Here is a 16,698-nt window from a genome sequence, read left to right as displayed (position 1 = left end):
CCATTTTTAAAGGAACGATTTCAAAGGACATGGAAACAGTTATCCCTTGCTGATAAGACTGTGAACTCTTCAACTCATTAGGTGCGTTCCAGTGTTGAAGGTAGGTGCCACCTGGTATTTTCCCCAGAAATCCTGAGTGTGTCTATGGGCATTGATACTGGCGTTGTACCTATCTGTAATATCCATCCAACCCACTCGTCCTCAGAAATAACAACAACTTGTATTTATATAGCGCTTCAATGTAATGAAAAGTCCCAAGGCGCTTCACAGGAGTATTGAGATTTAAAAAAAATTGATACCGAGCCGCAAAAGTAGAAATGAGCGCAGGTGACCAAAAGCTTGGTCAAAGAGGTAGGTTTTAAGGAGCTTCTTGAAGGTGGAAAGAGAGGCGGAGAGGTTTAGGGAGGGAATTCCAGAGCTTGGGGCAACAGAAGGCGCAGCCACCAATGATTGAGCGATTATAATCAGGGATGCTCAAGAGGGCAGAATTTGAGGAGCACTGACATACTTGGGGGGGTGGGGGCGGGGTTGTGGGGATGGAGGAGATTAGAGATGGGGAGGGGCGAGGCCATGGAGGGATTTGAAAATAAGAATGAAAATTTTGAAATCGAGGCGTTGCTTAACTGGGGAGCCAGTGTAGGTCAGTGAGCACAGCGGTGATGGGTGAGTGGGACTTGGTGCGAGTGAGGACATAGGCAGCCGAGTTTTGGATGACCTCAAGCTTATGTAGGGTAACCAGAAGTGCGATGGAATAGTCAAGTCTAGAAGTAACAAAGGCGATGGATGAGGGCTTCACAGACGATGTTATGGAGGTAGAAATAGGCGGTCTTAGTTATGCTGCAGATATGTGGTCGAAAGCTAATTTCAGGGTCAAATATGACACCAAGGATGCGAACAATGTATCAGCCTCAGACAGGAGTTGGGGAGAGGGATGGAGTCAGTGGCTAGGGAATGGAGTTTGTGGCGGGGACCGAAAGCAATGGCTTTGATTTTCCCAATGTTTAATTGGAGAAAATTTCTGCTCATCCAGAACTGGATGTTGGACAAGCAGTCTGACAATTTAGAGACTGTGGAGGGGTCGAGAGAAATGGTAATGAGGGAGAGCTGGGTGTCATCAGCGTACATGTGGAAACTGACGCTGTGTTTTCGGTTGATATCGCCAAGGGGCCTCATATTGATGAGAAATCTGTAATATCCATCCAATCGACTAGTCTTCAGAGCAACAACTGTAATAGCAGTGAAAAGGCAGCCTCAGATGTAGCTTCTTTCAATCCACTTTGTATCATATGGTGGTTTTACTTTTCACATAAAATCATACCTTGTTTAGGGAGAGTTCGCACCCTGCTGACAGTTGAAGTCCGGACTTTGCTGTTCAACTGTAGGCAAAGGATACATTTGTGGGTCTGGCTTTCTGTGTTTGCATTGCAGAAACCAGCAGCCAGCACCCAATGGCAAAACATTCATGTTTTCCTATGTCACTGAAACCTGGGCTTGTTTACACTGTGGAGTGTAGCACTTGCAGCACTTGTGGTGTCAAAATGCCTATAGCTTATGTCAGTGTGGGTATTGACCCATTGTTGCAGTCCTGTGTATTGGTTGAATGAGCAGTGCTGTTAAATTCAATGTATTGATTGTACTACCGCATCTTCAATTGGTTGGTTTTAATCTGGGCGCTGTGGAAATTTACTTTTAGAAGTTACAGTTTCAGTTAAATGTACCCTTTTGTAATAAAACAAAATGGAGTCTCGGTTCTCCCAGAAGCCCCTGCAGCAGACATCCTGTTTCTGCATAAACATACTAACTGATAGCTAATTAAAGGCAGGAGCTACCTGTGTGAGCGAGGGAACCTTGAATTTACCCTCCCTAACAGAAAGAATGTCCTGTTAGAATTATATCCCCCACTAATAAGTGTCGCTGTGCTAAACCTTAGAAGTATTAGATAAAGGCTGTATAGATATGTAGAGAATTAAAACAAGGATGTAATGTTAATTAAATGATTGAAGAACTCCTTATCTGTATTTGCTGACCGCAAGGGCAGAACTGATACACGTGATGGAACCATAATTTCTTTGTTTGTTCTCCTGTATAAAGATAATGTAATTTTGTAGCTCTGAAGAAGTCTTCGCTGAGCCTTTGACTGAGTGAGACTTTTCCTTGCAGCAAGTAAAACTATTAAAGGGACATCTACCAAGCTGTTTGTGTCAGTTTCATATTTTTAGTTAAATTGAGAGTCGAGATTTTGACAGTTACTTCTTGGAGGTTCCACCGAGATCGCTTACTCTCTACTCTGTGAGTGAACAGATGCTGGCATAGTACCTCTTCAGTGAAGGGCTTAACTGGCCAGAATAAGGTGAGCCTTTTGCTCGCAAAGGGTCTCTTTATTGTTGAATCGCACATGTAATCTGTTGTCCACAGTGGAGGTACTGCGATCTACGAGACTCGACATATAAGAGCTAAAGTTATTTTATAATCATTTCCTTCTCAGCTTGTAGGCAGAAGGGATCTGATCCTGAAAATATCCGATCTGGAAACAGCCCGGGAAGATTTTCATTAGTATAAGGTAAAAAAAGCGCTATCGATCGAAAGAGGTGATCCTTGAAAGGTAGGATCAAGATCCTTTAAAGATAGGATCAAGGTCCTTGCAAGATAGGACCAGAATTAAGGTGATCCTTGGAAGATAGGATCAAGGACCTTGTGAGATAGGACCAGAAGTTAAGAGGGTCCTTGTGAGATAGGACCATTTTAGATAAGTTAAGGACTCAGTCTGTAGTGGCGTACAATGCAGACTGAGAATTGACTATATGTTTAGATAGAGTTTAAGGCTATGATTTGTATGCCCGCGTGGATGTTGTTTGTTTTAGTTGTCCTTGTTATACTGTTGTGTTTAGTATCTTTGTATGATATTGCAATTAACGAAACGGGAAGAGTCACTAGGGAAAATTGTGATTCAGAAAAACAAGGATTGATTAAGAAAGGAAACAGTGACTGATTGATCAACTACAGTTGGTTCGTGTCAATATAAATCTCACACACCCAGACTGAGCCCGAATTAAGAGCCTTTTTAGGCCACGTAACGGCCAGAGAAGTGGGCGTAGAGAACTCGTTGACCGAAAGGATTGTGAGATCAGAAACTGTGAAAAATCTTAATCATCCAGAATTGGTGCCGGAGCAAGTAAAACACTACCAAAGGGCACGTCAGCCTATTTTATGCTCCAGAATTGTGGTCAGTCTTCAATTGATCACCCCAAAAAATGGGTAAAATGGACCAAGGATGAAAACAGGCCATTTCCACCCAGTGGTTGATTTAATTTAGAAAGAATAACATGTCTAGAGGAGTGTATTATAGACAGAGACCCAGGTAGAAGAGGTAAAAAGAAAGTAATAGAAAAGGCCTGGGTTCCAATTCTTCGAGCCCACGTAAAATTAACAGAGGAAGTAAATCAATATGCAAGAAAAGAAAAAAAAAGAAAACCTGATAGTGATGTATGGATCCAAAAAAAATAGAGCCGCCCAAATAATAATCTTTGTTGAATGAAGAGAGACTTTTGTGAATGTCTGTCGTTGAATGAAAGCACTTGTGTGATTTTTTTTTGACTGCGGAGTGAATTTTTCATGTGTCTGAATGCCTGTTTGGAAAGGTGGTGGAGCTGTCTGTTTGTTTTAGCTCCACCCACTTTTTCAAACAGAGTGAAGGTTTTTTTTAATCCTTCAGTGCTGGGACCCCAACTCTTTACATTATACATGAATGATTTGGATGAAGGTATTGAGTGTAATATCTCCAAGTTTGCAGATGACACTAAACTGGGTGGTGGTGTGAGCTGTGAGGAGGATGCTATGAGGCTGCAGGGTGATTTGGACAGGTTGGATGAGTGGGCAGATGCAATATAATGTGGATAAATGTGAGCTTATCCACTTTGGTGGCAGAAACACGAGGCCAGAGTATTATCTGAATGGTGGCAGATTAGGAAAAGGGGAGGTGCAACAAGACCTGGGTGTCATGGTTCATCAGTCATTGAAAGTTGGCATGCAGGTGCAGCAGGCGGTGAAGAAGGCAAATGGCATGTTGGCCTTCATAGCTAGGGGATTTGAGTATAGGAGCAGGGAGGTCTTACTGCAATTGTACAGGGCCTTGGTGGGCCTCACCTGGAATATTGTGTTCAGTTTTGGTCTCCTAATCTGAGGAAGGACGTTCTTGCTATTGAGGGAGTGCAGCGAAGGTTCACCAGACTGATTCCCGGGATGGCTGGACTGACATAGAAGGATGAGAGGGGATCTCATAGAAACGTATAAGATTCTGACGGGACGGGACAGGTTAGATGTGGAAAGAATTAATGACGCTGCTACTGGCTTTAATACCGGGACCTCCATAATAAACTCACTGGATATACAAGGGTTGAATGAAAAGGTGGAACAACTTAAAAAGGTGATGAGGGAACTGTTAGAGCAGGCAGAGCAGAATCAGAATGACCAAGCCGACTTACGAAGGGAAGGCATGGAGATACAATTAGATGGAATTTCAATAATCAAGACACATGCCAAAACAATTAATTGTCTAATTGACAGAGAAAAGGAAGATGCCGGAAAGCTTCGACAAGGGCAACTCTGTCATGTTTATGGTTCGTGGATGGTAGGACAGATACGACACAACCTTGATCAGATCCAAAGGGGGGAGGTACCAGAATGGATAGACAGCTCACGTCTGGCTCAGCTAGCCAAACTGAAGGGGACACTGGATAACTGCACTCTGAAGGGACTAACCAGAGTATACCCAGCGATCCCAAACTGCCAAATGGGCACAGCTGCGGGAGTGGGGATTGTCTTGATGATCCCTATAGTCACACGAGACTCAGGTCCATTTCCCCTTTATCAGCTGGAGAATATTGGGGTTTTACGGGACAATGCCTCCCTCCGTTACTATTTAACCACAGACTCCGATATCCATAGAGATAACACGCTATACGGCGTCTCCCTGACAGGGTGCAAACAAAGGGGCGAGATCATGGTGTGCTCCCACCTGGTGGGACAGGGAGAATTAGATGAGTGTGGTCTTAATCGAACCGATGAATGCATTTTGGAAATAGTACCTGCCTATACACATTTTGCTCAGGCCGGATACGGAGGCAAAAGGAGATACTGTGTCTCCACCACGGAACATTCATATCAGTATAACGGCTTGCAATGCCAGATCCTGCAACCAAACTTCTGCTTTATACCCTTACGATCCGTTACTATAGGACAAGCCCGCATTATCCAAGTTAGACGGCGAGGTACCGAAATCATTGAAGCCACCGATCAGATCCATGATCACCTGCAGGACTATGATGAGCCAGAACAGGCCCCTGTTCCCCATAATATGCACAACAACGGAAGTTTAGCACCAAAGCTCAGATAAGCAAGAAAGTCGGCGTGACAGGTGAAAGGGGCGATTCGAACTATATTAATTTCATCTAAGCAACTGGGACTCCTGAAATCGCGTGACTGGTCAGCACGTTGAAGCAGGGAGTACCAGGTGATACAAAAATATAAATCATATAACATTAAATTAGTGTCGGTTTCAGGGGGCTAGGACTAGCCCCTTGACCGAAAGGGGAGGTTGTTATAGCGGAAAGATTTTCCCCTAGGGCAGCAGTACCTGTAGCATCAATGTTAGAACGAAATAGGTAATTGTAGCATTAAATGTGTGTGTAAAATCCATGTATAAAGATGGCTACTTGTGGTTTAACAAAGCCCCAAGGGATGTCAGCCGGCAGAAAAGAGACTGCATTCTTGGTTACTGATAACGGTTGTATTCTCACGCAGAAACACACTACAACTCCGCAGATGTTCCCCAGACGAGACTTCCTGGCCCATAGAACTATACAACTCTGTAACAGGACTAAGATAAGGAGGCTACCCAAAGACAGTACCCAAGGACAGTAAGATAAGAGGAGCCTAGACCATGTCACAAGATACATGAGTAATTCCTAGCATCACACACCCCTTAGCAACACATCTCTTGGCAACACATGAGCCACTTTACGTTTAGAGACTAACTCTATCTATTGGTCTAATTGAATCTATATGTAATCTATAATCAATACAATTGAATAGTGTCCGGCCGAAATGGGCTGATGTAACTGTAGTAAACTGTTGTAAAACATATAAAAATCCATGAAACCCTTTGTTCGGTGGAGAGAAATACCTGGACCCACCAGTTGCTTCATCTCCCCGTTGGCGTAATAAACCGTTTTGATGTATGGACCGACGAGTGATTCTTGACAGGGTACATTCGCGCTAACACCACCCTTTTCCTTTTTATTTACTTATAAAAAAACTCTTGCTATCTGTTTTTATATTTTGCGCTAGTTTACTTTCATAGTCTATCTTCCCTTTCTTAATCATTTTTTTAATCGTTCTTTGCTGGCTTTTAAAAGCTTCCCAATCTTCTGTCCTCTCACTAGTTTTGGCCACTTTGTGTGCTCTTGTTTTTAATTGGATACCATCCTTTATTTCTTTAGTTAGCCACGGATGGCTATCTTTTCTCTTACACGCTTTCCTCCTCACTGGAATATATTTTTCTTGAAAGTTGTGAAACATCTTCTTAAATGTACACCGCTGTTCATCAACCGTCCGACACTTTAATCTATTTTCCCAGTCCACTTTACACAACTCTGCCCTCATACCTTCATAGTCTCCTTTATTTAAGCTTAGTACGCTGGTTAGAGATCCAACTTTCTCACCCTCCATCTGAATTTGAAATTCCATCATGCTATGATCGCTCAATCTGAGGGATTCCTTTAATAGGAGATTGTTTATTAATCCTGTCTCATTACACAGGACCAGATCTAAGATAGCCTGTCCCCTGGTTGGTTCCGTTACGTACTGCTCAAGGAACCCGTCCCTTACGCACTCTATGAACTCCTCCTCAAGGCTACCCTGACCAATTTGATTTGTCCAATCAATATGGAGGTTAAAATCACCCAGGATAAATGCTGTTCCCTTTTTACAAGCCCCCACTATTTCCTGGTTTATGCTCCGACCAACAGAGTTGCTACTGTTGGGGGGCCTACCAGTGACCTTTTCCCCTTATTGTTCCTTATCTCCACCCAAATTGTTTCAACGCCCTTATCATTTGTAGGAAACGTGGCAGCCAATTTGTGCAAGGCAAAGTCCCACAAACAGCAATGTGATGATTGACCAGATAATCTGTTTTAGTGATGCTTGTGTCAATTCAGTGCAGCCTTACTGGTGGAATTTATCACACTGCTTCTCTGGCTGGGTTGAAACTATAAATTATGCATTGAAGAATGAACCAGTTGCAGGTTCTAAATTCTATTTCTCCAGCATTGTCCTTGCCAGCCTCCAATTCCCCATCCTTTTTGAATGTCAAACTGTTGAAATCAGATGTGTGTATCCTGGCCTTGCTTGCCCATCACCTCCATCCTCGCTAATCTTCCTACAACCAATGCATTGAATTTAGAACCCTAATACTCTCCATAGTATCACCCACTTTCTGGTCTTTGGATTCTGGCCTTCTGCATATCTGCCTTGCCCCATTCTCTTGAACTCCTTCCCTTAACCTCTTTGCTTCTGCACTTCTCTTTTCATCCTTTAACTATTTTGTCAAAACCAAGCTTTTGCTCACCTCTCCTAGCTCTCCCATCTTGGCTAAGCCCCTGTTTTTCATTCCATCTATCTTTATTTCCCTTCTCTCCTATTCTGCGACCTCCATCCAACTATGATATAGTTTGGGATGTTTTTTATGCTACAAGGGCTATATGAATACTGTTGATAGTTACTAATAGGTGCCAAAATTAGCAAGTGGTTGCAATGATTTGTGACCAAAATTTATGTCCTGCTTCTGTGGAGCCACCCAACATTTATTTTGGCCGCTGAATTTTGAGGAGCAGAATGGTGAGACTCTAGACTTCATTGGTGCTGCACTAGTTAGTAGCCAGAACATCGCCAGCAATGGTTTATCTTCCCGCTTCAACCACATCACCTCCAGAGTCCCCCGCTGTATACACCTTGGGCTGTAAGATAAGTTGCATTTATATGTTCTGGCTGCGTTCAGACAGATCGGAATAAAATCATGAGAACAGTTCCATGGAGGTAGATAACGGAGAGGTGATGGAGAAGGATGGCATGGCAATGGGTGAGGCAATCGGAATTTCAGGAGATACAAAAATTACTGGTGAAGCTCCGAACATGGGAAAAACAGATACACGTGGACAGCTCTGGTAAGTGCAGTGACTCGTCATGACAGACAGATTATCCATCTGCCATTGCAGCTGTGGGAGGGGGGGAATAAATTGGCCAGCATGCTGATGAGAAAGATTTTACAGGAAAGTTGTGTTTTATGTTTGTCATGATACAAGTTTCATTTTTTAACACTCTCATGAGTCACGTATATTTCCCATGCATTACATGTGCACATTAGATGGGGGCACACAGGAGCAGCACGGGCCTGCCCACACTGCGATATGTGTGCGCATTAGGTCCGTGCAGCAGAGCAGGTCTCCAGACGTCCTGGTTAACCTTTGCCACTGGATAAAGGCCGAGCTCTGTTAAGCCCGTGTGGTGGCTGATGTGCAACAGTCACCACACGTTAAAAAAATCCACGCACAGGCATCTTCCACCCTTCCAATTGGAGGTCAGGACTGGAACATCGAGTCCTTCGTTGAAACATCTGTGAACTCATGTTCGAAGGACCACCTATGATGCTACTGCTTCCTTAATAATGAACTCCGGCTTTTTTCCAACGACAGATGTTAGGCTAACTGGTCTATAGATTCCTGCTTTCTGTCTGCCTCTTTTTAAAAATAGGGGCGTTACATTTGTGGTTTTCCAATCCGCTGGGACCGCCCCAGAATCCAGGTAATTTTGGTAGATTACAACCAATGCATCCACTATCTCTGCAGCCACTTCTTTTAAGGCCTTAGGATGGAAGCCATTAGGTCCAGGGGACTTGTCCGCCTTTAGTCCCATTATTTTACCGAGTACGACTTCATGAGTGATAGTGATTGTATTAAGTTCCTCCCCCATTATAGCCCCTTGATTATCCACTATTGGGATGTTTTTAGTGTCTTCTATCATGAAGAGCGATACAAAATATTTGTTCAACGGCATTTCCGTTAATGCCAGATCTATTGATTTAATTGTGAACTAGGCGATTTTTAATGAAAATTTACCTCAACTATGGTAAAATCATCATTTTCCCCCCCACTTTATTCATCTTCGTTACGCCTCATGGTGATTGGTGCTCTGGGGCACGTGTGATGAATCTGGCCAATCAGCTGTAAGATTCTTTGATTGACAACTGTTCCTTGGTCTGAGCGTTAACTGACGGCAGAGTGAACCAATCACAAAGCGGAAGGCGATGTTGCGACCAATCCGGGGCGGGTATCCTGGGTGGCGCGGCGGCGAATGAGAGCGGCTGTTTGTGGCGAGTGGAGTGTGTGCAGGTGAAGGAGGTTCGGCTGGCAGGCAGGGTAGACAAAGCGAGTGTGCTGGGCCGCGGGATCCGCTCTCCTCCCCGCCCCCTGCAACTGGCGGCTACGGGTCAGTTAGTGAGGGTCGGTCATTGGCGGGAGGGGGGCGGCGAGGGTCGATCATTGGGGGGGGGATTGGTGAGGGTCGGTCATTGCGGGGAGGGGGGCGGCGAGGGTCGGTCATTGCGGGGAGGGGGGAGGTGAGGGTCGGTCATTGCGGGGAGGGGGGGTTGGTGAGGGTCGGTCATTGCGGGGGGGGGGGAGTTGGTGAGGGTCGGTCATTGCGGGGAGGGGGGCGGCGAGGGTCGATCATTGCGGGGGGGGGGTTGGTGAGGGTCGATCATTGCGGGGAGGGGGGAGGTGAGGGTCGGTCATTGCGGGGAGGGGGGCGGCGAGGGTCGATCATTGGGGGGGGGATTGGTGAGGGTCGGTCATTGCGGGGAGGGGGGCGGCGAGGGTCGGTCATTGCGGGGAGGGGGGAGGTGAGGGTCGGTCATTGCGGGGAGGGGGGGTTGGTGAGGGTCGGTCATTGCGGGGGGGGGGGGGAGTTGGTGAGGGTCGGTCATTGCGGGGAGGGGGGCGGCGAGGGTCGATCATTGCGGGGGGGGGGTTGGTGAGGGTCGATCATTGCGGGGAGGGGGGAGGTGAGGGTCGGTCATTGCGGGGAGGGGGGAGGTGAGGGTCGGTCATTGCGGGGAGGGGGGAGGTGAGGGTCGGTCATTGCGGGGAGGGGGGAGGTGAGGGTCGGTCATTGCGGGGAGGGGGGAGGTGAGGGTCGGTCAATGCGGGGAGGGGGGAGGTGAGGGTCGGTCATTGCGGGGAGGGGGGAGGTGAGGGTCGGTCATTGCGGGGAGGGGGGAGGTGAGGGTCGGTCATTGCGGGGAGGGTGGAGGTGAGGGTCGGTCATTGCGGGGAGGGGGGAGGTGAGGGTCGGTCATTGCGGGGAGGGGGGAGGTGAGGGTCGGTCATTGCGGGGAGGGGGGAGGTGAGGGTCGGTCATTGCGGGGAGGGGGGAGGTGAGGGTCGGTCATTGCGGGGAGGGGGGAGGTGAAGGTCGGTCATTGCGGGGAGGGGGGAGGTGAGGGTCGGTCATTGCGGGGAGGGGGGAGGTGAGGGTCGGTCATTGCGGGGAGGGGGGAGGTGAGGGTCGGTCATTGCGGGGAGGGGGGAGGTGAGGGTCGGTCATTGCGGGGAGGGGAGAGGGGAGGGTCGGTCATTGCGGGGAGGGGGGAGGTGAGGGTCGGTCATTGCGGGGACGGGGGAGGGTGAGGGTCGATCTTTGCGATGGGTCGGTTATTGCTGGGTTGGGGGGTGGGTCGGTTCATTAATGTCAATAAGTTTAATGTAAAATAAACACTGTTTTGTGATTTTAAACACATTTAATGTCCAGAATTGAAATATTTATCAGAGTGCTGTGTCCCAGGACAGGCCCTAACTCAAGACTCACGCGTGCGATTCTTGAGCCATTTCCCAGAGAGGCATAGCAGAAGTGGTTTCCCTTTGCCTTCCCCTTGGGTATTTTCCTTTGGAGTACCTTCTCCGAGCTGGGCTTTAACCGAAGTTGAAAAGCTCCATCAACCCTTTACAATAGATGGAGTCACCTGCACCCATCGAGAATCAATTCACTGCCAGTGCACTGATCTCCACTCGCCAGCTGTTTGGAGTGAGGCTTGAATCCAACCCTTGCGACTCCCAACGGAGGAATACAAACACTGAGACTCTAGTCACTCTTTGTTCGCATGCAAGTAACCTGCTGGATGTCAAAATTCCTGTCTCCAATCACTGGGGCTGTCTGGAGTGGGCTCCAAACCCTTCACCCTCTGACCCAGAGGCAGAAATCCTACCACCAAGTTAAACGCTTGCTGATTTTCAATGTTTATTGTAATGTAACTATTTTGAATATGTTGTACAGGTTGAACCTCCCTTATCCGGTACCTGGCTTGTTCTGGATAAGGGATTTTTTCCAGACGAGGGGTGGTCACGTTAAATTGGATGGCACAGGTACTGAGCAAGGGGATATTGGGGTGGGAGTGCGGCAGAAAGATTATATGGGGGGGGAGGGGAGGTAGATCGCGGGGTCAGGCCAGCGATTGCGGGAGTCGGCAGCGAGGAAGGACTTCAGTTTGTTCATGTCGGAGCGGCTGGGAATGGTCCTGGACAAGGGTTGGTTCCGGATAAGGAAGTTCTGGATAAGGGAGGTTCAACATGTATTAAGCAGATACCAATGTAATTATTTTCATCTTTCAATTTTAATGTAACTAACTTATTATTTTTTATTTTGTTCCTCCCCAGTTGTGCGATGGATACAAAAGTTAAGGCCACCGCCCTGAATGGGGAAGAAACATCCTCAACCCCCTCCAATTCCGGGCCCGAGCCTGCGCGCAGGCCCTGTCCTGGTGAGGAGATATGGGATCATCCACGATGTGGGCGCTCATCCAAGAAGGGAGAGGAGAGGGCGGAGCAAGCCGCTCAGAAACTGGACTCTGACTCATCACCGAAGAAACGGGACCAAATGTCGCCCAAGAGACGGGAGCAGGTAGAAAAATCGCCGCGGAAAAGTAAGACCCATCGAAAGGTTGGACACAGGTACAGTAATGGTACCTGCATGGGGATAGCCAGTACCCTCATTAGAACATAACATACGAAATAGGAGCTGGAATAGGCCATTCGGCCCCTCGAGCCTGTTCCTCCATTCAATAAGATTATGGCTGATCTTCTACCTCAAATCGACCTTCCTGCACTATCTCCATATGCCTTGATTCCCTTCGTATCCAAATATCTATTTGCCACCTGTCTTGAATATATTCAATGATTGAGAATCCACAGCCCTCTGGGGTAGAGAATTCCAAAGGTTCACAGCCCTTTGAGTGAATAAATTTCTCTTCATTTCAGTCCTTATAATCTGAGACTGTAACCCTTGGTTCTAGACTCCATAGCCAGAGGAAATATCCTCCCAGCATCTCCCCTATCAAGTCCCTTAAGAATGTTATATATTTCAATTAGATCACCTCTCGCTCTTGTAACCTCTAGGGAATATAGACTTAGTCTACTCAATCTCTCCTCGTAGGACAATTTCTCCCCCTCACCCCCCTCACAGGAGTCAGTCGAGTGAACCTTCATTGCACTCCGTGTAAGGCAAGTATATCCTTCCTGGGGAAGGAGACCAAATCTGTACACAGTCATCCAGGTGTGGTCTTACCAGGTCCCTATACATCTGTGGTAAGACTTCTGTACTCTTGTACTTCAATCCCTTTGTAATAAAGGCTAACATAACATTTGCTTTCCAAATTTCTTGCTAGACCTGTATGTTAATTTGATTTACAAACATAGAAACATAGCAATTTACATAGCAGAAGGAGGCAATTTCGGCCCATCGTGTCTGCGCCGGCTGACAAAGAGCCGCACGGCTCTTCGTCAGCAGCTCTAAAGGTTACATACAAACCCATGAACAATGATGGAAAGGCAAAGAGCACCTAGCCCAACCAGTCCGCTCCACACCACTGCAACACCCCTTATACTGAAAATATCTACACTTCACCCCAACCGAAGCCATGTGATCTCCTGGGAGAGGAAAAAAACAGATAAAAACCCAGGCCAATTTAGGGAGAAAAAAATCTGGGAAAATTCCACTCCGACCCATCCAGGCGATCGAAACTAGTCCAGGAGATCACCCTGGCCGTATTCTATTCCCTGCAGTACTTACCATTATATCTGTGCTGACCAACAAAAGGTCATCTAGTCTAATCCCAATTACCAGCTCTAGATCCGTAACCCTGCAGGTTACTGCACTTTAAGTGCCCATCCCACCACCTCTTAAAAGTGGTGACAGTTTCTGCATCCACCACTCTTCCAGGCAGCGAGTTCCAGATCCCCACAATCCTCTGCATAAAGAAGCCCCCCTCAAATCCCCTCTAAACCTTCCACCAACCACCTTAAGACTATGCTCCCTCGTAATAGCCCCCTCCAACGGTGGAATTAGACCCTTACTATCCACTATGTCCAGAGCCCTCAATATTTTGTGCACCTCAATGAGTTCTCTCAACCTCTGTTCCAATGAGAACAAACCCAGCCTATCCAATCTGTCCTCATAACTAAGATTTTCCATTCCAGGCAACATCCTAGTAAATCTCCTCTGCACCCTCTAGTGCAATCACGTCCTTCCTATAATACGGCGACCAGAACTGCACGCAGTACTCCAGCTGTGGCCTAACTAAAGTATTATACAATTTAAGCATAACCTCCCTGCTCTTATATTCTGTGCCTTGGCCAATAAAGGCAAACATTCCGTATGCCTTCTTAACCACCTTATCCACCTGGCCTGCTACTTTCAGGGATCTATGGACAAGCATCCAAGGTCCTTTTGTTCATCTACACTATTACGTGGCCGACCGCTTAATGTGTATACCCTTTCCTTATTAGCCCTCACAAAGTGCATCATCTGACACTTCTCTGAATGAAATTCCATTTGCTACTGCTCTGGCCACCTGACCAGTAGATTGATATCCTTCTGCAGCCCATTACTTCCTTCATTATCAACCACACAGCCGATTTTAGTGTCGTCTGCAAACTTCTTAATCATACTCCCTATATTCAAATCTAAATCGTTGATGTATACCACAAAAAGCAAGGGACCCAGTACTGAGCCCTGCGGAACCCCACTGGAAACATCCTTCCAGTCACAAGAACATCCGTCAATCGTTACCCTTTGCTTCCGACCTCCAAGCCAATTTTGGATCCAACTTGCCACTTTGCCTTGGATCCCATGGGCTTTAACCTTCATGACCAGTCTACCATGCGAGACCTTATCAAAAGTCTTGCTAAAGTCCATGTATACTACATCGTATGCACCACCCTCATCAACCCTCTTGGTTACCTCCTCAAAAAATTCCATCACTTTAGTCAAACACGATCTTCCCTTAACAAATCCGTGCTGACTTTCCCTAATTAATCCTTGCCTATCCAAATGCAGATTTATCCTCTCAGGATTTTTTCCAATAATTTTCCTACCACTGACGTTGGGCTGACAGGCCTGTAATTACTCGGCCTATCCCTTTTTCCCTTCTTAAACAAGGGTACTACATTAGCAATCCTCCGGCACCATGCCCATATCCAAAGAAAATGATGGTCAAGGCCTCTGCTATTTCCTCTTTTACTTCGCTCAACAACCTGGGATGCATTTCATCCGAACCTGGGGACTTAGCTACTTTCAAAGTTGCTAAATCCCTTAATACTTCCCCTCTCACTGTATTTATTTCATCCAGAATATCACACTGCTCCTCTAAAGCAGTAGCTGCATTTTCTCTTCCCTTTGTGAAAACAGATGCAAAGCATTCATTAAGAACCCTCCCAACATCTTCCGCCTCCACACAAAGACTACCCTCGTGGTCCCTAATAGGCTCTACCCTTTCCTTAGTTACCCTCTTACTTTTAATATATTTATAGAACATCTTAGAGTTTTCCTTAATTTTACTGGCCAAGGGAATTTCTCATGCTCTCTCTTATTCCTAATATCCTTTTTAATTTTGCCTCTTAACTTTCTATATTCCTTTCAAAATTCTAAAGTATTTAGTCGTTGATATGTGACATAAGCATCCCTTTTTTTCTTAATCCTCCCCTGTAAGTCCCCAGACATCCAGGGGGCTCTAGAATTAGTTTTCCCAGCCTTTTTCTTTAAGGGCACATGTTTGTCCTGAACCTTTCGGATCTCCTCCTTGAATGCCTCCCACTGTTCCACGGATTTACCCACAAGTAGCGGTTTCTACTCCACCATGGCCAAATCACTCCTTAACTTAGCAAAATTAGCTTTTCTCCAATTTTGAACTTTTATTCCAGGCCTATTCTTGTCCTTATCCATAACCAACTTGAATGTGACTGAATTATGGTCACTGGCACCCAAATGCTCCCCCACTAATACCCCTTCAACCTGCCCAGCTTCATTCCCCAAATCTAAATCCAAGCCTGCCCCCTCTCGTGTTGGGCTTGCTACATACTGACTTAAAAAAAGTTCTCTTGAATGCATTTCAAGAATACCGCACCCTCTATACCCTTCACACTAAATTTGTCCCAATCAATATTTGGATGGTTAAAATCCCTTACTATTACTACCCTATGGTTTTTAGACTTCACCGCAATTTGCCTACATATTTGCTCCTCTATCTCCCTCCCACTGTTTGAGGGTCTATAATACACTCCCAGCAGTGTGATTTCCCCCTTTTTTATTTTTCAATTCGACCCATATGGCCTTAGTTGATGATCCCTCTAACATATCATCCCTCCTCACCGCTGTAATAGTTTCTTTAATCAGTACCGCAACCCCCCCCAACCCTTTTACCCCCCTCTCTATCTTGTCTAAAAATCCTGTCACCAGGAGTATTGATCTGCCAAACCTGCCCCTCTTTCAGCCATGTTTCTGTAATGGCTATAATGTCCTACTCCCAAGTGTCTACCTGTGCTCTTAGCTCATCCCCCTTATTCGCTATACTCCTTGCATTAAAGTATACACCATTCAGCACAGGAAGCCTCCTTGCTTACTACATACAAAGCCCTGTTTCCTGTCTTACAGATTCACTTTCTAGATTCTTGGTATCCAACTTCTGCTTTACTTCCTTCCCTTTTGAATTCGTTCTCAGGTTTCCATCCCCCTGCCAAGCTAGTTTAAACTCTCCCCAACAGCACTAGCAAAACTCCCAGTGACAATATTGGTCCAGGCGCTGTTGAGGTGCAACTCATCTGATTTTGTACAGGTCCCATTTCTCCCAGAAGCGGTCCCAATGCCTCAAGAATTTAAAGTCCTCCCTCCTACACCAATTTTCCAGCCATGTGTTCATCCTCTCTATCCTCTCTATCCTTCTATTCTTGTACTCATTAGCACATGGAACTGGTAGTAACATGGAGATTACTATCTATGAGGTCCTACACTTTAATTTTCTTCCTAGCTCCCGAAATTCTTCCTGTCCTCATCCCTCATGACAAGACACCCAGATCCCTCTGAATACCAACATTTCCCTGTATCTTTCCATTAAAAAAAAATTCTGCTTTTCTATTTTTCCTACCAGAGTGGATAACTTCACACTTCTCCACATTATATTCCATTTGCCGTATTCTTGCCCACACAATTAACCTATATGTCCCTTTGCGTCCTCCTCACAGCTTACTTTCCCACCTAACTTTGTCAGCAAACTCAGTTCCCTCATCTAAGTCATTGATTTCAATTGTGAATCATCATCAT

At 46.1% G+C, this 16,698-nt stretch overlaps 1 protein-coding gene across 1 annotated transcript in view; it reads left to right on the top strand.

Moving 5' to 3' along the window:
* Positions 1–9,428: 9,428 nt before the first annotated feature.
* Positions 9,429–16,698, top strand: part of nadkb (NAD kinase b) — a 68,059-nt gene continuing 60,789 nt past the window's right edge. Inside the window, exons 1-2 of the mRNA XM_070883807.1 lie at positions 9,429–9,540; positions 11,763–12,056. Coding sequence (XP_070739908.1) covers positions 11,770–12,056 — 287 coding nt within the window. The 5' untranslated portion in view covers positions 9,429–9,540; positions 11,763–11,769. The remainder of the gene's footprint in view (positions 9,541–11,762; positions 12,057–16,698) is intronic.

This window comes from Pristiophorus japonicus, chromosome 6 (assembly GCF_044704955.1).
Source record: "Pristiophorus japonicus isolate sPriJap1 chromosome 6, sPriJap1.hap1, whole genome shotgun sequence".
In the NCBI taxonomy this organism is placed as follows: Eukaryota; Metazoa; Chordata; class Chondrichthyes; family Pristiophoridae; genus Pristiophorus; species Pristiophorus japonicus.
The sequence above is the reverse complement of the archived record's forward strand: the minus strand, read 5'-3'. Positions and strand labels throughout refer to the sequence as shown.